The 22,439-nt window shown below is 42.1% G+C and overlaps 1 protein-coding gene across 23 annotated transcripts in view; it reads left to right on the forward strand.

Annotated features, from left to right (window-relative positions):
• LOC6739981 (neurobeachin) overlaps positions 1 to 22,439 on the forward strand; it is a 159,779-nt gene that overhangs the window by 94,537 nt on the left and 42,803 nt on the right. For 13 of the 23 annotated variants that reach the window (XM_039296906.2, XM_039296914.2, XM_039296922.2 and 10 more), the window contains exons 1-2: positions 55 to 351; positions 15,869 to 15,973. In XM_039296906.2, the coding sequence (XP_039152840.1) occupies positions 55 to 351; positions 15,869 to 15,973 (402 nt within the window). Of the gene's footprint in view, positions 1 to 54; positions 352 to 15,868; positions 15,974 to 22,439 lie in introns of those variants that run through there. The other 10 variants (XM_039296915.2, XM_039296924.2, XM_039296918.2 and 7 more) reach the window with 1 other exon arrangement.

The raw sequence follows: 22,439 nt of genomic DNA on the forward strand, positions 1-22,439 counted from the left end.
CAAAATCAACGATTGTAACGATAAACGATAAACAGTGTTCCGATAATTCCCGCCATGGACTCGCTGGAGCGTCTGATGCGAGCGGCCCCATTGCCACGAATGCTTACCAGTGGCGTTGTGGCCACAGCCGCTGCCGCCGCATCCGCCGCCGCTGGCAAGGGCATGGTCAGTGTGGGCGGTGGTGCAACAGCCCTAGCCGCCGGCGGTGGCCAACAGAGGGCGCTGGTCCATGCCTCGCTGGCGGCGGCGACGGTGGGCCGCAAGGGACGCCACCTAACAGGCACCTTCTGCCTAACCGGCGACACCATGGAGGGCATCATACAGTGTTTGGTATTTCTCAAAGCATTCTCGGTAAGTGGGATCTGGACTGGGAGTGGGAGTGGGAATGGGAATGGGAACGGGAGGTGTATCAGTATTACATAGTACACATATAACATACACAAATTCCATACCATGGAGTGTAGAGATCAAGGGAGAGAGACCAAAAAAAAAAATATACACACATACACATACACCCACTTTTTCATCCCCATGGCACAATTCAATTTAGTTTTCGGTTTGCGCTCGACTAAGTTTTTCCTTTTTCCTTACTTTTTTTTTTTCTGTCTGTTTTTGGGGCCTGCCATCAAAATGTGCAATAGGCTGTAAATAGGCAAATACATTTCGCAGAACCATGCCTGTGGCAAGCTGATTTTTGGATTTTATAACTACATTTTTGCCAGGCATGCAGAGGAGCGGAGGGGAGAACCTTTGACCTAGTTTATGGGCCCTTTTTAAGCCGACAACCATAAGCCATCCCCCAACCCAAAAAAAAAAAAAAAAAAAAAAAAAGAAAAATAAATACATAAAAAGCACACACATGTGGGCGTGTGTGTAATAAAGATTTTCAGCTTGTCTACACAAATTTTTGACCCACTCACTAACGCCTTTCCCTCTCTGCTTCGTTTACTTTCAGGTGAGTCCGTCCAAGCGATGATAATGAAGAGCAAATGCCCAACAGATTTATGAAGTCCCCAATTCCAATCCCAAGACAAAAATCAGGTATTCCAGGTATCTGGATAGTTTGTATTCCATGGGAAATGAGCACGCAGTCGGCTTTTATGGCGTAGGGTGTCAATTTAAATGTTTATTCAATACATTTACCAAATGGTACGCTGGGCTATTGGGCAATGTTCAATAAATTCGGTTTCATAATGAATGATTTGTTCCAGGTGAACTGGTCCCCCTTAAGTGCCATAACTATTCGTTGTTACTTGCATGATTTTGTTATAAGAGCTTGATTTCGAGGGGCTGCAAATTCGTCTTCATTTGCCGTATAAAATTTGCTCAATAAAAACGTTTAAAAAATGTAAACAAAACACATAAATGACAACCGTCCTTGTAAAACGGTGTTCTTATTCCGCGAGACGACCAAATCTCGCGTTCATTCTGTTCATCAAAACGGTAATTTCCCGATTCAATGTGGCTATCCTCAACATCAGAATATTAATCTGTTCTTCTAAGTCGGGGTCAGGAAATAACGTCTCGATCCTTTGCGGCACTTTTCTGGGCTGTGTGCAAGTCATTTTAATTGATTTCAATTTTGTATCTGTTATCTGTAACTGATTCCTTTTTAATTTATAATTCTATGTGTACGGGGTGGCTGCTTGCTTTCGAATGTGTCAATTGGAAAAATGTACCTTAACTTGGTGTGATCTTGGGCACTAGGCGAACTAGATCAATTCGATCTGTAGTCATTTTCATTAGATCGAAAGTCTGAACTGCGTAATCGTTGGCCAATAACTCAGTGGTCATAAACGTGGCTTTAGTGGATGTGCTTGTAACTTGGCACCCTTAAATAGGCCTGCAATCGTTTTTTTTTTCTTCTACGGTTTCTATATTGCCCTCTGGCCCGAAGCTTAATTGCAGGCCTGTCGTTATGAAGAGGGGATTCAGGGAGTGGGGAGTGTCGGCCTGGAAATGCACTTAGCACCCAATCGGCTCCAGCGATTCCTCGTCGCCAGGCGAACGGAAAGAGACAGGGATGCGGGAGCAGAACGAGACAGCAAAAGCGACACAGACGTAGACCGACATCAAGCGCCTGCGGCAATTGCAGGCCCATTAAAACTGACACATTGCGATTGCTTTCCCCCTTTGCCCCTTTGTTCCACGTCGTTTTTTTTTTTTTGGCCAAGACTGAGGAATAAATAAAAAATGTTGGTAAAACCGAGAGAAACGTAAAAACACAGAAACGCGCAAAATGGGCGGAGACGGAGCGACAGTCACTTTGTTGCCATAAAAAAAAAAGTATACAAAGTAGTCGACTGGCGGTTACTCATTAAACAATAGCATTGCATTTTTTTGCTAAGTAATGCAATTTCCTCGTTAATTGCGAAGTTGCGTTTATGCATTTTTGGCCTTGTTTGGGTGTTTGGTTTCCCTTTTTTTTTTTGTTGATTTGGTGTGCGGCCATGCCCCATTTGAAATCGGCAAGAGACTTTTCGCGCATCGTTAATTTCTCCCCCGGGCCTCGACTGAATAGCTCCGTCTCTTTCGGTTCGAGTGTCTACTGTCTCGCTTCTGCAACAGTCCGTCGTTCACTGATTCATTCACTCGTTCACTCATTCATCCATTCACTCGTTCATTCGTTCATTCATTCATTCATTCAGTCCGTCAGCCAGCCAGTCTTGTATTCAATCAGCCTTTGGGGCCTGCTGCCTATCGTTATAATGATGTTGCCGGGATTCAGCCTTGCCTTTTTGCTTTGACATCAACACCATCTACCAAAGTCGTGATTTACTTTTCACGCACACACTTCCACCTTCCGCTTACTTTTCCAACCGGCTGTCATCCGCTTCTCTCTCTCACTCTCTCTACCCCGCAGTTTGGTTGTGCCTGTATGTGTGGGTGTGTGCGTTTGCGAATTTAAATGTTGCACAAATATGAAAAGCAATTTACATAATATCCTGCCAAGTGTAAAATGATTGTCAATTCTGTCTGCCACTGAAGCAAAGCGAATCGAAGCAGTGGAGGGAAAACCACACCAACCGTGGAAAATGGCGGCCTTAAATCGCTTTTCCCAGTTCAATAATCCTTGGAGACGGAGTGATAAATAGGGTAATATCGATGGTCTAAAGGGAAATGCCATAAATAAGAAGATAGTCACAGGAAAATATAGCAAAAATATCGATATAATTGGATTATTATATTGACTGTTAAAACGATTTAAGTTTAAAAAAAGACAAAACAAACTTTACATCCATACTCAGAGTTCCTAAAGTACATTGTTGCCCAATAAAGTGGCGAATGTAAAAAAAAAATAAGGAAAACTTAAGAGCTTTTCTGGGGGGCGTCATAATTATTGGGACACCCGAGATGGGAATTAATTACACAATTTGTGAGGGAATCGAAATAAGACGAAGGGCCGCCGCATTAATTAGCGTTCATCAATCATGTTTGACCGCAGTAACAGCAGTGGAGTCGAGTCGGTGACCAAGGACACTCGAGCTATGAACGCACCCAGCAACCCAACAACCCAACAACCCAACGGCCATCAGGATCCTGAGGACATGCCGTCTTCTGTCTGGCGCAAATATTGCGCAATTTGTCGTCATTATCCAGGATATTGAACTCCATAATGTGCGTCGACATCATCAATTCCAAAATGTTGACGTGAGTGGGCGGCACTGCAAAAATTGTGGGGGCTGGCTACTTGAAAGCCATCTTTAAAAGATGATGTCAATAAAAACAAAAATCACCGAACGTGGGTAATCGATTTATGTCAACCCTTGGGATGGGCCCAATATACCCGCATATGTACACCTGCCCATACATATGTACATATGTGCTGTTGATAATATTTTATATTAACCTAACCTTCCACGCCTCATAATCCTAGTTTCCTCATGCCGATCAAGCCAATTGCCGGTGGTGGCATCGTCTTACATCTTTTGTCCGGGATTATCCTTCCTGTTATCAGCTGGACTTGCCCCACAACCAGTCTCCCAGGGATCTCCTTCATTTGAACAGGTGAAACGCGAACGTGATGCTTGAGTCTATGCAAATTTGCGTGCACTCCGAATGCGGCAAACATGCACAAACACCAGCTGTGCCCGCCGTGTTCACCCCTTGCACACCAACGATTCACCCCATACCAACCCCTTACTGACCCCCATTTCACCCATTCTGGGCTACGTTCTAAACCTCCTATTGTCCCTATCCACTGACGGCTGTGCATCATCAGCAACCCAAACAGAATCGTTGAGGTGGCTTGTTCCACTCGTGTTGCTGGTGTTGTTGTTTGCTTTTGAGGCCTTTCAAGCACTTGCTTATTATGCAGTCACGTGTGTGTGTGTGTGTGTGTCGTGGTGTGCATCTGGAGATGTGTGTGCGGCGTGTTGTGTTTGTTGCCAGTGGCACAATTTGAACAATAAGTTGGCCCGACTGTTGAAGCATTCTGTCTGCCACTCAGCCGTCTGCATTTCAAAACTTAAACAGTTTATTAAGCACAAACTAAAACCATAAAACAAATACACACTCACAATGCACTGCAGAAAAGAATGAGAGCATTCCAAAAGCAAAACCAAAGAAATTGCAAACCGAGTATGACACATTTATATAGCATCAGAAAAAATTTCGTTTTTGGTCATCGTCGACCTGCCAAACGGAATTGTGTTTACAAAATGTTCTTGATTTTTTTTAAATTTATAAAAAATATTAAGGGAACCTCTTTATCCTAGTTTATGTTTCAAAAAACATTAACTGCGTGCTCCGAGGGTATCAAATAGTTGAGAGGATCAATTCGATTCATGTGGCGAATGCCATTCCCCGCATTTCGGGACTTGAAATTCATTGTCTGTCTGGCAAGTGTTGTCAAGAATCTGGCAATTTTGCAAGTGTGTGTAAAGCCAAAATAGAAAGAGTTGGACATAGTTGGGAAAAGAGAGAGAGAGAGAGCGAGAGAGGGAGAGATAGATAGTGAAAGAGAGGGCAGGTACATATGGCCCATCATCTATCTAAATGGATATCGCGCGGCCCCTTTTTGCGCCATCTATCTAGTTATCTATCTGTAGCCATCTCTTTTTGGCCCCTTGGCTTCTTCTTCTTTGTCTTCTTCTTGTGACTCCCGGCTGTTTGGTGGCATCTCTTTCTGGCCCGGTGTATTGTTGCACGTACATGTCGTAGACTTTGTCTTTCGAAATAAAACTTCACTAAAAAATGAGCATGGCATGGCGTTGAGCATTTAAACTAGCTACAAAAACACCAGCAACACCTCCCCTTTTTGCAACATCACGCCCCTTTGCCGCCACTTTTTTACCTACGTGATTCGCATGCAGAAAATGGACACGTGTGTTGGTGTATTTTCTATTTTCTATATTTTTTTTTCTTTTTTTCCTGTGTGTGTGTGGTTGCCAAGACAAAATGCGGCTAATGTTCCTCTTCCATATTTGCCGTTCTTTTTTTTTCTGCGGCTTTAGATTTACAATACAGCGTACACGCGCATACCACACACATAGTTATATTATGCAATTCTTTGTTGTGCTTTTTATGGCACTTTGGCCCTGAAAGAGCTTTAACCAAAAAGAGGTGGAAAAAAAAAATAAAAAAAAAAAAGAACAGCCAACGCTTAAAAGTGTGCTACAATTTTTGTTCAACCACTTAAATGGGGTGGCTGAAAGAAAAAATGGTAGAAAATACAGAGAGAGAGAAAGGAGGAAGGGAAAACGGCGAGAGTAGTTAAACAGGGAAACTTATTTCGTTGCTGTCGCTAATTTGGCTCAGCATCAGCCGCAGCAACATCTAGCGCATAATAATTGCCTACTCGCACAAGACTCGCTAATTGGCAGCAATTTTGCCGGCTTCCACGTTTTCGGTGGTTCAACGTTGGTTCGGTGGCTCGATGGCTTGGTAACTCAGTGGGTGGTGCTGCGGCATTGGCGGCGGAGCGAGCTGGATGCTGGATTTTCGGTTCCCAGCAATTAGAAGAACTTCCACCGAGCGAGCCAGAAATGTTTGCCTTTGCCAGCGGCAAACTGGAATTCTTGGATTATGATTATGGTGTTGGTGTTGGTGTTGGGTTTCGGTTTTATGGATAGATGACGAAATTACTTATTGAAATCTTGCGAAAGTTTAGATACTCAAATGCAAAGATGTCTTCATCTGGGCATTGTGATCGAACAAAGTAAAGTAGAGCACACACACACTTAGTTTGTGCTAGTTTATCCTCATACTTTTGACACTTATGTTGTGTGGAGTCGTTTTGGGAACTAGTACGGGCTATACAGCCAGCAACTTATGCCAATTCATTAATTAGTCTGCCACTTGCCACGGAAAAGCGGCGACAGCTTGACAAACTTTAACCCACACAGTCTGTGGCTCATTTCATCATCCATTCCAGCACGAAAAAAAAAAAAAAATCTTCGTTGATACTTATCAATCACGAAATTAAACACCAATCATTGGAACACATTTCAAATTAGGCGATTGCTAAGTAAAATCAACTAGTAGCTTAATAATGCTAAAGAATTCAACTTTGCTTCTTAGCACACGATTCTCGCAGTGTAGTCGCACATGTTCCGTTTCCCTTTCCTCGTGCAAAATTCGCCATGAAGTGTGTAACTCGATATGACCTTCTACTTAATAAAGGCTCTTCATATTGCCGCACTGGACATGAGTCCTTATTGTTGCTGCCATGCTGTTGGTGTTGCTGTTGATGTGGCCGCTGTAGCTGTAGCTGCTGCTGCTGCTGCTGTTGTGTTTGCCATCGCATATATTCCATATTCAATGCGCGTGGCCAGCCATCGCCTGATCCCAGGACATAGGACGTAGGACGTAGGACACATAGCCCATCCAAGCTCCACTCTGCTGTGTTCATCGCCTCAAGTTGGTTCAGTTTATTTGATTAGTTCGTGTGTGTGCGTGTGCGTGTGTGTGGAGTCCATTGTCCGTGTATTGGTGTTGGCACGGCCGATAAAGTTTCAGCAGCTGCAAATATGGCAAACAATTTCACAAAGTGGCCAATGGCGAAAGTTTGCCACTGCCACTGCCACTGCCAATCGTCTTATTAGCTAATCGTTGACTCCGTTCGTGCAGCCCTCTCTTTCTCATTTAGTTTCATTTCTCTTCCTTCTTTCTTTTCTCATTTGGCACCTAATTAGTTGACTTGTCCAAGCAACTGACCAAAAAAGGAGGGAGGGTGGGGGCGGGGGGTTTGGGCGAAATCCGATGAATTGTCTTAAATTCGCCCCTTGGCTGCCTTCATTGTATTCAATTATTGTATTCAATTAAGTCCGCATTTGTAAGCCCATTTAAGATGCTCGATTTTGGGCTTGTTAAATTGATCGGGTTTAGTTTATTCAGCGTGATTAGTTCATTGTGGCCGATGCACTAAATAGCTTATAATTTACATTTTTTGATTTAAGCTTAAAGTAGAGTCACGCCGGACTTTCCTTTGAAAAGATGTTCGTCTGATGTTTTCTATAATCTGATATTTAGATACTTCTTTCGTCGCAGGCGCTCTCTCCCTCTCTCTCTCATATCCTTTCTTCTTAACCCCAACCAATAGAGTGACCTTATCGGGGCAACACCATCTCCATCTTGTGTGCTGGAGCCATTTGGGCCTGTGGGTGTCTAAAGGGATGTGCCCCTTATCTTTGGCAAAACATCGCAGACTCGTTCACTTGCAACTTTTGTACAAGCCTTGGGTGGGTTTTTTTTTTCCCTGCCAAGGATATTCTCCTTTGGCTTTTCATTAAAAAGTCTACGCCTATCGGAGCGTGTAGATCTTTTAACTACGACTAGTCGCTCGCTCGCTTTCCATTTACCCAGACTCCCTTTTCTGGGCTTCACCTTTTGTCTGAAGGAGAGCATAAAATTGTCGAGTTGTGCAGAAAATTTTATTGCTGAAAGGTGCTAAAATGAAAAGTGCTGATGCCAAATGCTGATGGCACTTTCTAGGGTGGGTGTTTGTTTTCCTATCCCATCTCTTTCTTCTTACACCTATTTTTTCTTTATTTTTTTTTTTTTATTTTCCTTATTTTTTTTTTTTTTTTTGCACCAAGACGACTTCCGCTTTTCGTTGGCTGATAAACTCAAGTTGGCACCTTTTCTTTAATTATTTAAATTAAAAATTGCCCCAGCCAGCGGAGGGAGCAACTTGAAGTGTCGACTGGAGCCACTTGGCACAGTTTTCAATCTCTAGCCACAACGAAACTGGCGCGTTTAATTAAGCAAAGTGGCCACCTTTTTAGCCCCCATCTCCCATTTTCGCTGCGGCTTTTTGGCTTTCAAGAGTTTGTCTCCTCGCCCTGCCCTTTTCTTTCCTCTTTCTTCATCCCACCTCCCCTTTGGACAGAAACTGAAGCCGAAGCTAAGCTTCCTTGCTAATTTTGTCTAATTTTGCAAAAAGCAAAATGCAAAAAGCAAAAAGCTGAGGAGAGGCCGTTGGCTTTCCAGCTGAAAGGTGCACTTCCCTGTCTCTTATTTTAGATGGTTTTTTTTTAATATATTTTTACTTTTATATTCTTTCTGCATTGTGAAAGTATTCCGTTTCCTTTGTCTTTTACCTGTGCCAAAACGAAGTGGCAGCCGCCATAAAGCCCCGCCACTCCAATTGCAATTGCAGCAAGGAAGTTGCAAAGTGCTTCCCCGTGCAGACACGCCCACATTTCTCCACCGCCCAGAAGCAGCAGTAGCAGCATTTTGGCCGTTTGTTTGTGCATTCTCGGAATTTCACCGGGAAAAGGGGGCGTGGCAAAAGGGATGGCTTCTAGATCTTTGAGGCACTTTAAACCATATATACCGTGTTTGGGAAAACGTAAAGTTGCACTACACTTGAAATCTCACGGGACTAAAAATATGAACTCACTTCTAACTGCTAACTTGTGGGCAAATATTTGAGCGCACTTTAGCTATTAAATGAATCTTTTCGCAAGCAAATCGAACTAAAAAAAGAAACCATTAATAATTCACCATGGCCGTTCGCCAGATTAATATCCTGTCATCTAATTTGTTCCAATCCCGAGTCCTGTCCAGCATCCGATTCCAGCTGCCATCTTGGACAAAGTTGCTCTCCTGATGAATTGCGGTCGAAACGAACAGCGTCATCAGCAGACAAATGCATTCGTGGCCAACAGCCAAGAGCCAAAAAGCCAAATGCCAGCGTTGAATCCTTTTTTCTTTGCTCTTCCATTACTTTTATTATTTCCCGCTGTGTTCCGTGTAGAAGATTTCTTAATTTTTCATTTTGTTGTGCAAGTAATGTGTGCTTTTCTATCACTCTGTCTTTATTTTTCGCCGACTTTGCGTTGGCTTTTTGTGCAGATTGAAAAGCGCAGTCAAGCAGTACTTATCCACCTAGCCGCACCATTTTCAAATTGAACTTTGCGGCAGTGGAGTATATATGTACGTACATACATATATACAAAGGTGTGTACATACAAAATACAAGTGGAATTTTCGTTATTATCCCAGAAGTCAGACTAGACAGCAATCAAGACAAGTGCAGGTGCTCTCAGCTCGTCGTGGAAGACGATTACTTCCAACCACCATTCACGTTTTCTTCTTTTTTTTTTTTTAAATCATATTTTACGCTCAATTATTGACGTTCAAAGTCGAGGATGTCGCAGACAATGACAAACTAATGGTCGCTTTTATTTTTGAGGGGTTGAGGATTGCGGGTCTTGCGAGGCGGAAAGTCCCGGCAGTCAAGTCAATGTCAAAGGACAAGGAGGGGACTGTCATTTGGCACTTAATAACTCAGCGTTGCTAGCTGTGTTCGCTTCTTTTCCCCTGGCTCAAATGACAATTTGTAAAGCTTTCAATGGAGCAGTGCCTATAAAATATCTACGTGATGACTATAATGTGCCCACCAGTAAACCAGTAAGAGCAGCGAAGGCAGTAAAAGCAGCAAAGCGGCAAAGAGGGTGTTTTCCTTTTCAGCGCAAACGTTGGGGTCTAAAATTGTCGAAGGTGGCTTGCCAGTAATCAATCACTCAATCAATCAGCAAATAATATGCAATGCAATTTCTCGTCTCTAGAAAATGTTTGCCGGGCGAGCAAAACTTCCGCCAAAAGGAAGCTCATTGTGGCTAATGGTGGATCGTGGATGTTGCTCCTTTGGCTGGTTCGACGTTTTCAGGGATGGTTGGGCTGATTGGGCCTTTGGCTTTGGCAGCCAATCAACTGGGAAGGTAATAATTGTAAGCCTCGAAATCAAAGTCGAAAAGGCCAAATCATATTCAAGATGATGAAAAGGAAGTGCAAACGCACACTGATGCGTTTCTAATTTGCCAAATGTACACGTGCTATCTAATTGTGTGTCTAATTTAAATTATAATTTTTCCTGACAATTTAGTCTGTTGATCGTATCAAACTAAACGACTAACTAACCCATATTTTAAACTTTGCAATGATTAACTAAGATTCACCAAGCAAGTTTACATTTTTTTTTACTTTCATTTGTTTTTTGTGAAATAAATTTTGCAGTGACCAAGCAGCTTTTGTGGCGCAAAACTTCGATGATTAACTTTTTCGATTAACTGAAAACGCACACAGGCAAAGGACACACACACACACACACAGATACACACAGACACATACTTATATATGCGCTGCAAAGTATGCAATGGAAAATAGGGAAAATAAGCAAGCAAACAAACAAACAAACAACAAGAACAACCAGTAGCAGGGGCAAACTGAAAACTTTTCATGGCGATAAACAATTTTCAGCGTTTTCTGTGCTCAGTCAACTTCCCAAATCTACCCAGTGTTTATACACATACATACGTTTATATATCTATATATATATATGTGCGTATTTTTATGGCATAAATTTATTTTAATGTCTATGCTTAACAATTTCCAGTGCAGAGGAGTGAGCCCTTCCAACTCCCCCCTCCCCCTTCCAAGCCTCCTGTCCACTGGTCTATACACTCAATCAGCTGCCGCCTAGCCAAAAGTTTCCAACATGCCACGCCCACTCCCCATTTTGGCCATGCCTTCGCCTTCTTTGGCGGAACGAACTTTTGCATATTGATAAGGCGAAGCCGTGGAGCGAAAGCTGTGCCAGATAAAACAGATTAAAGGCAGCGGGGGAAACAAAAAAAATAAATAAATGTTGAATGTCGAAAAAGGGGCGGGAGAAGATAGCAACCTGGATTCAAGGAGTCAAAGTATACACTGCAAAATTAAATATAAGAAAGCGTAATAAATGCAAACTCAAAACTAATCTGGACAAAATTTCCTAAATAACCGAGTTTACTACGTATTTCAGTGACTTTCTAACAGTGCAACCTCATGGCATCTGTTTTTGCTTTATTGTTTTCCTCTGTTTGTTTCGGTGCCTTTTTTTTCCTGGAATCTGATTGATGTCTGTCTGTTTGAGCTGCTTATACATATGTATGTCAGTGTGCCTGGGACACCAAGGAATCCTTTTATCAAAGAAAGTAGGCAGTGAAAGGCGGTGGAAAAGTAATAATTATAGGGGAATGTTTAGGCCAGGGGCAATTGTTCGTGATGATAAATGATGTGGGAGTTTCGGATTTTGGGAAAATGGAAGTTGCGCCCCCATCCACTCCCCCACAGATCATCAATAATTCCTAAGAAAGAGCAAAAAGAGCGGATACATGCATACATATACATGTGTATATCCGAGAACAACCCAATGGAGTCACAACTAATGAGGCCATCAGCCAGAGAGTTGCCGCAATGCCAGCTGTAAAATATTCAAATGGAACAATCAAAAGTAATCTAGCAAGTTGCGTTTGGGAAGCCCTCAAGGAGGTGCCAAGAAAGCCAAAAAATATATAAAGAAACCGAAGAAAAAACAATAAAAACTTGAGCACGAAAATTTCCCCAACGAGCAATTCTTTTCTTTTCTTTTTTTTTTTTGCGTGCCTTTGGTTGCGAGCAAAAGTAAAACAGAAATTGAGTAAGGCACACAAAAGAAGTGAAGACCAAAAAAAAAAAAAATATATATATATAACCAAAACCGAAACTTAAAAGTAGCACCAAAAAAAAAAAGTAAAAAAAAACTGTGGCAACAATTTTTACGCGTGATAAGCGTGGATGGAAGGGGGGAACCCCAGAGCCTGTGTACTTTTCAAAACTGTTTTAAAAGCTTAACCACGAGAAAACTGCGAATATTCCCTAATGACACACGAAAGGGGCGTGTGGGGCTGCTGCTGTGGGCGTTTGGAAAGTGTGGAAAGTCAAGAAAATTCGGCACAAAGCAAAGGGGAGTGAAGTGCCATCCATGGTGATGAGGGCCTTGTCCCAGAAAAAAAAAAAAAAAAAAACCAAGCAACACCAAGAAAATCCAAGGAAAATCCACCGGAATAGGTGTGAGAAAGTCTGGCGAGAATAGTCGAGAAAAGCCAAAACAGAATAGTACGCATTGCCCCAAACAAGAAGCAAATGCGAATGGATGGCAAAGGCAGTTTTTCCCGAGACCTGCGACTCAATTGCTGTGAATATCTGCATAGGCGTAATCAAGGCTCTTGGGGGATTGCCAATGGCTTTGAAAATGTGGCCAAAAGGAAAAAGGAAGTACGTAGGTTGGCGCGCAACGAATCAATACACAAGCTCAGTCGCAAACACAAGAAACTTGGTTTCAATTCTGTTCGATTGTTACTTAAATCTTATTTTCTTATATAGTAATGAAGTACAAAATGTTGGTGTTCATTTATAAAGTTAACGCTGCCTCAATTACAGTTTCGATGCAATAAAGTTACCTCTATATTTGCCGCCACCTCCTTGTTAAAATCAAATTGAATTACAAAAGAGATAAGACAAACTCTCTTTCACTTTGCAAAGAGAAAGGTGGCAATACGGACTCCTCTTTCCCCAAAAGAAGAGCCAAAAGCGCAGAAGGAAATTTCGGTCTTATTGCCAGTGTAAAATTGTAATTTTTACACCTTCACACCGCCCAATAAACAAAAAAAAAAAAAAAAAGGAAGAAAAAAAGTGGCATTTCCACTTTTCCCCGGGGGAAATGCCGCCACTTGAGAAACTTTTAGTGCGTCTCAATGCGCATTTTAAATAAAATAGAAATTCAATTTGCTTTAAAGAAGCGACCAGGTGGGTGGGGATAACAAGGCGACACGTCAATGCCAGAGTTTCCACAGCTTTTCCGCCGCACAAATGAAATGTAGAAAATCTACAGCAAAGAAAAACGAAAGAAAGGAAAAACTTTTTTTTTTCCAAATGAACTTAAAATTGACTAAATGTGCTAGAAGAAGGTGCGAGACTTCGGGCTCTCTGTGGAGAAAGCAGCGAAACGTTGGGAAAACTGTGGAAAATCCTTTGGGATGGGGGATGGGCTGGGGGGGCGGTGAGGTGAGTGGTGGTGGGTGGGTGGTAATGTTCTCTGGGTTGGCAGACGAATATAATTAAGCGGCGTTTAAAATGCTTGTACTAAGACACGCTGAAATGGGTGGTGGTGGCGTTAATTGGGAGGCTGGTTTGATGGGTAGGAAAACTCGAAAAACTTTCCACAAAGTTTAATTTAAATATGAATGAGCATTTTGCCACCCCCCGCAATACTCCTCTAGTTTCGCCACCCACTTTTCTTTTATTATGTTTTAAATAGATGAATTTCTTGTGGCTTTCGCGCACTGAAATGTAGCTATATTATAAGTTTTTCATCCATTTTTTAGCCTATTTAAAATTCAAAAGTCATCACTAGTTTTTAAATTATCCGAAGAACTTATAAATAGATTAGATACGTGTGCATTGCTCGATTTGTTCGCAACTGGGTTGATTTTAAATTCATCAAAATGGATTCGGCGTTGGTGAATCGTCTCGGTTCGGTTTCGTTGGGTAACCGACTTAAAGGCGCATTATAAATTGCTCCCTAATCCGAGGGACTTAGAGGGCTGGCTGGATCCTCTGCTGTTTGTTTTCACTGCCACGAAAAACCGAGCGAAATGGAAATTCTGAGGGCGAGAAGTCTCTGGCTTTGATTTCGCTTTATGTTCGCATCACGGCAGATTTGCTGGCCATATTGTTACCTTTCCACTCTACCCATCTAACTCTGGTTATTGTTGTTGTTTTTGTTGCCAGGTGATAAGGCGAATCGTGGTCATGGGCGTGGTAGTGGCCATAAACCGCAAAAAAGGATCGAAAAAAAAAAGAAAATAATAATAAAAAAAAAATGTGGGTGGAAAAACCGGTAAAACCGTTTTCGCATAATTATAAAGCAGCTCTCGAGTGCACTCGTACAAAAGTAGTGAGTGGGCGGATGGGCGGTTTGGATGGGCCAGTGGCTTGTGGGTGTGGTCCATTGATGGCCAGGCGCCAAACTGTCGGCCGTCGAAACCACTGCCCAGTCCCCAAGTTTTCTTACACAGAAAAAATGTGGGAAAAACAAACAAAAACAGACATAAATACTGTTGGGGATTTATACAGTGCGTGTGTGTGTGTGTGTTTACTTCTTTCCTTTTTTTTTTTTTTTTTTCTTTTGGTGTAAGGACACTTGTAACCACTTGTGAGCCAGACAGAGAAACGTCTCTATTTCTACTATACTACTCTAATCAATTTATTGAATTTATTTTTGCTGATTTCATTAAAGCGCGCAAAAAGCGAGAAAAACAATTTTATTTGGCAAAAATATATATATTGACATTGGGCGCAAGGTCTAAAAAGGGGTGGTGGTGGGTTTTCGGAAATTTCGATGGAAGTGGATTTTCTTGGCGCCTGGCATAATTAAGTTAGAACCTTTTTTGTGACTAGAGGGGGATGGGGGTTTGGTTTTCCTACCCCAGAGCATCCTTGATTGTTATTGTTGTTGCCGCTGAAAGGACGCCCTGATTGCTCCTCGATGGCAAAAGGATGTGTCTAGGACACGCTCTCGAGCAGTTAACACACTCGACTGTACTTAGTCTAAGCCCACGGAAACTAACAATCGGGGGCGGGGATAAAATAATAACGGGGTTGAAAATAAGGCGCTGGGGGCGAGGGATTTTCCGGCAGCACATAAAAACAGCCAGCAAATTGTATGCTAAATGATAATCCCCTCCCTCATTTCGATGGGAAGATGAGGCATGGATTTGGGCTTTTTAAACTCAGATCATCATCGATCAACGTGAATTAGTTTGAATTAGTTTTGATGCAGCATTCAACGTATTAGCATTTTCAAACTCTAAGGAAAAGGGAGTAAAGATGACTTTGATGGATTGCTATGGAAATTCGACAAATCAATTAAGCTGCTTCAGTTCTTCAAAACATGTACTTTAAAACGAAAATTGTTCAGTGCACTACAAATATCTTTTTTAATCCTGCTGTTATAGAAGTTGTGCAAATTCCTTAAAAAATAAAATAACAAAATACGCAACGCACTGGATTTGGTTTCAATTAAAAGTAGCCCGTAAAGTTATCTGGGGCTTTGCGCTTTTGTGTGGTCTAGATAAATGAAAACTACATTGATTTTACCCAATCAACGGATTTAAGCCAACAGTTAGTTTTCCGTTCTCCACTGTTTTGTTATCTCATGGCTCTCTCGACTCCCTGAAAAACTTTTGTCAGTCATTTCCCATTTCCCATTTTCCATTTTCCATTTGCGTTTCCCGTGTCCGACCCACTTGAACACACGCTTTGAAACACACACATCCATTATTTCCAATTCAAACTTTACCAATTACAAATCTGCCGTCAACTTTTCGCATATTTTGTCCCCAGATTATCCCCCCACCCATGCAGAGCCACAACAAAATAGGTTTAACTCGCCAAAAAAAAAAAATAATAAATTAAAAAAAAAAATAAAAAACGCGACTAATTCTAAACATTCTTCTACAATAAATCCCCCACTTTACTGTTTATACAATATCCAAACTGCGCACGTTTAACTCACATGTTTCTATAACTGAATATATATATATTTTTTTTTTTACAGCTGGTCGGCGGTGAATTCGATATGGAATTGAATTTTGTGATACAGGATGCGCAGAATATCAAACATATGCTGGAGCTGCTGGATCATTGTCCGCCCAATTTGCAGGTGAGTTATTCTTGCTTACATACCTACTTCAGCTACAACTGAAAATCGCGGTAAAGTAAGCGGCAAATCCCAGATTTTCGGCTAACATCTGCCATGAACATTTTCCATGTAAGCAAGCAAGCTGCTGTGCGATGGTGACTTTTTAATAGAATTTAATTCAATTCGCGCTGCGGCATCAAAGAAAATTAACAGCAAAGGGGGCGTGGCAGCCGAAATTGCGCGTAATGAAAACGCAACATCAACACGAAATGCCTTTCAACTCGCTCCGCCAGCTGGTTTTCCCCCATTTTCCTCGGCGGCCTTACTCGCTTTCCCCCCCGCATTTGCATATGAATATGAGATACACGAAGAGAAAAGCTGCCTAAAGCCTGATAAAATCAGATTTGGTTTATATCAGCACTTAATCGCATTGCTTCTTTACTATTTTGCATAATTAACTAAAAGAAAAAAGTAGAGCTAGATCTTTAGCAGTTTTTTCACAATCGATTTTCTATAAGTTTTGAATGGGTGAGGCATTACACTGCTAAGATCTTAATTTTAAATGTCTCAACATTTATATGTTATGTTATGGACAATTTTCCACAGTGTATTTTGGTGTGTGTGCTTCTGTGTTTGCGCTTAACAATATTTTACACCTGACGTTGTCGCTGCTCGCTCGCTTGTGCCATCAAATTATTAGCATGACTGCTGGCGAAAGGATCCTGTAACTTTTCATGTGTGTGTGTGTGGGTGGCTCTCGTTTTTATTTTTTTTTCAACCCACACACTCCCACTTTGTGTGTGTGTGTGTCTGATGACAGGAAGTGTTTTCTACTGGCAGGCTGAGTGGGTTGCTGGTTTTCTGGTTGCTGCCGGTGTCATCCAAAGTGCGAAGGCGCAGGCATCGGAAGTTGAAGCTACAGGAGCTATATATCCACACACACACACACACACACACATACGCAGTTATATGTAGATAAATATATACATATGGGCAAACAGACAGTGTTAAATCGCAACAAAGTTGCCGCTTTATGGGTTTCCATTGCATTGGTTCGTTGACCCTCCTCTGGAAACTGAACCGTTTAACCACTGGAAAAACACAGCGGATAAATTGTTACAAAAAATGTAAAACTGCTCGGATAATCAAATTTATATCACACTCAATCGCGCCTCTAGAATATAAATTACATTTTTCACAATTTTTCACCTTTTAACGGAGTATCACAACACGTTATCAACATTTTTGCTACATTAATCTTTGAAAAATATGAAATATTCATTTTAATTCATCGTAGCTTAAGCTTTAATTTATTATCAACATGACTTACATTACTTTATATTATTATAGTAAAAGAATTAGAATAGCATTGACTTTTCCTTAGCCAAAAGGTTATGTTGCCGTTTTTGAAAGACCACCTTTATGCCCCTTGATGGCTTCCACTCATTGTGCCTGATTTAGATTTTGATTTTGCGAAGGTGTGCTGTGCTTGTGTGGGTGGCAAGTGGTTTCTGGCATCTTTTACCTGCCTTCAAGTGCGTAAGTGTGTTTGTTTGTGCGTCATAAACAAGCGATCCATTTAAGTGCGTCTTACATATGCATACCTCACGCCCAGAAAAACGAAGCTACACCACCGACACCACCAACCCACCCACTCACTTGCCACCCAGCACCACCCACAGTAACTACTCTTTAATGATATGCGTCAGTTGCTTGTTTCCGCTTTGCTGGCATAGATGTTTGCTCTTGTTGCGGTTGAAGCTTCACAATTTATTTGGCTTTTTAAATTAATGAAAATTGTCAGTGACAAATTTTGGCATGTGCTGTTGGGTGGCGGAGGATAGCAGGTTGGGTGGTTAGGATATGCTACGAGCATAAGCATGTGTCCCTGGATTGTTGGCATATGTAAAACAAGCATCAAATATGCATCACCCGGTGTGTGGCAACGTTGTTAGATTTTCCGGCGCCAAGATCTTTTACTTCATTTGGCATGCGAGGCAGGTGTGAGCCACCAATAGCACCATCCAACCTTCTTGCCTCCTAACCACCCACACACACAGCCCACCGAACCGCACGGCAGCCATCCACTGAATTTACAACAATTTTATGGGCACTCCGGTTTATGCAGCCTTTCATGGGGCATTACATGTTAGCCCCTAAAAGTTTACATGAAAGCGAATAACTTGAGAAGTATATAAATTTCCTACTTTGTAATTTCGAATATTCAGATATGTACATATGTTCAGGATTTGTGCAGTTATTAATCCTGCATAAATAATATGCACTTTGAAATATGTTGCGTAGATTCAATAACAAGGGTACTCGAAACGTCGATACTCGAACTAACTTGGTCAACAAATTTGGTTTTCCTTCGTCGTTTTCCAACTCTGGTGTTGAGTAAACATTTTGCATGTAAAGGAGGCGAGACTCAAATGATTTATGCCCAACTACAGTGCCTCTGTCCCAAGTCCCAGTGCCCTCAGTGTCCCCAGAAATTGCTGGCATTTCAGCCGTTGCTCAATTGATTCGGCACGTAACTGAGCCAAGTGCAAATAACAGTTTTAGTCCTTGTCCCGCCGACAGGTGACACGCTCCCCCCTAAGCCCTTGGTTTTATTTTATTTTTTTTTTTATTCAGGGTACCATAACATTTTATGCTCTCGACAATAAATTCATCGCCCTTTGGTCGCCGTGTTTTGCCTTTAAATCAAAGCTTCTTTTGGAAAATTAAGGCCGTAATGCGGCCCACCAGTCACCTCACCGGAATTTACAGGACCTACCGAATCACCACACTTATTCAACCCCCTCCCCTCCCCACCCCCGAACCACCGCATATTTGTCCCGGCTCGTCGGCTGTGTGCTGTATGCCCAATAAAATTTTACAGCCTTTGCCAGCTCAGCAATTTGCGTAACTCTTGCCACAGTCAAAAAGAGCTCAAAAGGAACGGAGCAGTGCAGACCAGCGAAGAGAAGAGAAGAAAAGAGACGAGAAGAAATGGGGGGAAATGGGCCAGGACCTCCAGCTGATTTCTGCGGTTAAAGTGCGAGGGTGGTCGGAAAAGAGGGGAGCTGGGTGGAGTCGAAAGGAGGGTTGAATCAACAGACGAACACCTTTCACCTTTCGTCGAATTGGTTTCCGCTTTTTGTTTTCCCTTCATCTCGTTGTCGTTTGCATTCCCCTTTCTGTACTTTTCCCCCCTCCGGAGCTGTAAATAACGTTGTTAAAGCTGCAAACAATGGCTCACAGTTGACCAAGGCAGGTGGTCGTTTTTAAAAGTGAACAGCTGGAAAATGGCATAAAGCTTTTGTGCACTTACGCCTAAGGCTTACAAAAAAATTCGAGTTTTATTCAATCGCTTTATCAATATATGAACGATTGTTGAATACTAGCCTCAGATAGTATTTCATTACTTCTTCCTTATGTGCTTGATGCTTACTTGAGTCTGGCCACACTGTTAAGTAAATAATATTGCAAGCAACTTTCCTTGTTAAGCTTGCAGTTCATTGGAAACCTTTTCTGCAAAGTGAAGGCATCTACGCGTCTGTTCTGAGTTAAGTCAAACATCAAAGTTGGATAAAGATATTCGCTTGACGGTTCGGTTCGGGAAACCTTAGCAAAGAGATATCCGTCTGACATTACTTGGAAAAGGAATTTTCAGCTCCTGCTCCCCCATTCGGATTTCTGACTTGCTGCGATAAAAATGAAACATTTTTAAGCTGCCGCTTTAGCTGCTATTTTTGGGGAAGTGCGAAGCCATCGCAACATTTCAGTTTGGCAAGTATCTAAAAGTTGTATCTTTGGCTTAGGGCCGCTTATCTACATTCGAACAGGGCGTCCTCGCATTTTCCAACCTGCCCCGGAATGCTGTCCAAATGCCCAGTTGCTGGTGGTAAAGTTACACGGAGGATTAACTTGTGATTATGTTGGCAGTGGCAGTGGCAGTGGCAGTCAGTGGCAGCCAACGATTTTCCGTTGCCAGTTGGCAACTTTCAACGGGAGAGGGAAACCTAGCCCATGCTTTAAAGTCTAGACCGCTCCGTAATTATCTGGAGTATGTGTTGGCCCTTTGGTAAATCATCAACTGCTGCTGCCACTGCTCCGCTCCGTGGGCAATGGCAAAGCCAGGCAGATATGCAGATGCCTCCATTTCTGTATTATCCTCTTTATGGCATGGTATGGTATGAAATGGTATGGTATGGTATGGTATGGTGTCCCTATGGCAACCTCAACAACATAACGTAGGCACATGCCGTAAAATACATAAAATAGAAGGCAGCCAGCCAGCCAGCCAAGGGCTATACATGAAATTTATTCATGAATTGAATTTGTATTCCTCGCAGATATTTTATAAGTTTTCCATTTCTATTCGGCCCACCTACTCGACCCCCTCGATGTTGTTGTCGTTGTTGTTGTTGTTGTTCCCCGGTGCTGCCAGTGTGACTGTATTTTGCGTAATGCTGAGCAATGAGCATAAGAAGATTATGTTTTGGCAGCGTTCTTCGAGGGATTTATTTTGCGCTTATTTTGTTTTGGTTCCCTTTTACAAGCGGGGGGAGTTATTCCCACTTCGTTTGGAGTTATTATTCGACAATCATGGTGCGAAATTTAGTTATGTATATATCCCACCAAACTGACTCAACTTTGTGATATTTTTCATACGGATTTTTGGTTACGGATTTGTGCTGGAATTAAGATATTTCATTTAACCCTGGTCACACTCTGACAGCGAATTGAATTGAAATGCAAGTGGCTTGCTGCAAGTCGGGCGAGTCAACGCCAATGCAGGGCGCCAGGAATCGAACTCGCCATTAAATATGAATTGTGATTGCCCCGATAGGAGATGCGGAGAACGAGACGGATGCAGGAAAAAAATGAGTTGAAAAGGGACAAACGAGACGGAGTCGTATTGAAATGCACACAAGAATAACAAAAGTTTTACGGACACGGCGGACATGGAGCAAGGATTGCCGGGCAGCCAAGCAGGCAGCCATCTAAAGAGAGAGATGGACGGATAAGAAACGAAGGGGATAGGTGCAGGCGTGGGACAGAGATAGAGAGATCGGGCAGGAAGGACACACTTTGAAATGGGTTCAGCATTAGCCGGGACCTGGCATTTTGTATTGGCAGCGTTGCCTTTTGTGTGTTTTTGGCCTTTTGATGCCGCCTTTTATTACATTTGTGTCGCTGGCGATATGCTTTCATCTGTTTATCGTGACTTGTGTATACCCTTTTCTATAATCACCAACTTTCTATACGTTTGCTAAGACTGGTCACACTAGTGATAGGATGAGACTGGTAACACTTATACAGGCTCTGGCTGTTTGATTGTTCGATTATCCAAAAACAAGAGTATATTTGATGTTGCCAGGGTATTTCGATGTTCCATTCATTCGCTTGAAATCCGATTTTAGCCCACTCTCTTTTGTACTTTGGTGCCCCCTTTGGGATTCTTTTCTTGTTTTATTTTTTGTTATTGGCAGCACTCGTCACGTAGGGGACAACGGCGATGGCAACGACGACAGTCAAACACATTGAATGACCCGAAGCTGACCCCGAGAGCTCCTGGCTGCCCTCCGTTGGCACCAACCACCTACCGCCCATGGAAACTGGTGCCCGGCCTTGCGGTGGTTTTCGTCCTGGGGCCACCCGTTGAGTTTAAAGAATTGTCTGGCATGTGAAAAGGTCATTTAATTTCTTTTTGATTTGTTTTTGCTTCGACTCTAGGTTTTCTGAGCGCTTTTGAGACCGACGCGTCGGCGTCATTAAAGTGTAAATGTATTTTTAAGTAGACGCCTCCTCCGCAGAAAAAAAATAGAATTACCAAAATGGTCTGGAGCAAAATGGGCCGAAATAGCGTAGCCGAAAAGCCCAAAAGCCGCACAAATTTCAATATTTTTTTTTCTCCTTCTTTCGCCACCCTGTTTGTGCTTTCGCTTGAGTTAATAGCATTTTAAGTACGACGGGGTATTTTGGAAGAATTTTGGATGCACAAAGCATATAGGCAATTGAAGTTTTATATAGCCAATCCTAAGCCAACTTGGAAGTTCATTTCAATTGAAATTAAAATCACATTATTGGCCAGAGGTTGGAGGAGATTTGAAATAAGTTCAATTAAAGGTGCCTTAAATATTCTGTAACTGACTTTATTTATTAATTATTTAAGTGCTTATTCGAAGAATATTTCATTTAATATTTTCTTCGCTATTCAATTTCCTTCTTTTTATTTCATTTTGCATCCGCAGTTCCTTCCGGCGGCCTTGAAAAATCTTAGCTTAAATGCCAATTAGAGAGTGCACTGTTTTTTCTGCAAAAATTGAAATGGAAATTTTTTGCCGCAGTATACAGTCGTTTTTTATTTTTCGTCGCTCTGGCGTTTTTTTGTTTATATTTTCAGTTTTTGTTGTTATGCCGCTTTTCCGTTTTGCTGCCAGCCATGAAAAATGTATAAAGTTGAGAGCTTCTTCAGCTTGTTCCGCTAAGGCCTTAG

Source organism: Drosophila simulans, chromosome X (assembly GCF_016746395.2).
Source record: "Drosophila simulans strain w501 chromosome X, Prin_Dsim_3.1, whole genome shotgun sequence".
Lineage (NCBI taxonomy): Eukaryota > Metazoa > Arthropoda > Insecta > Diptera > Drosophilidae > Drosophila > Drosophila simulans.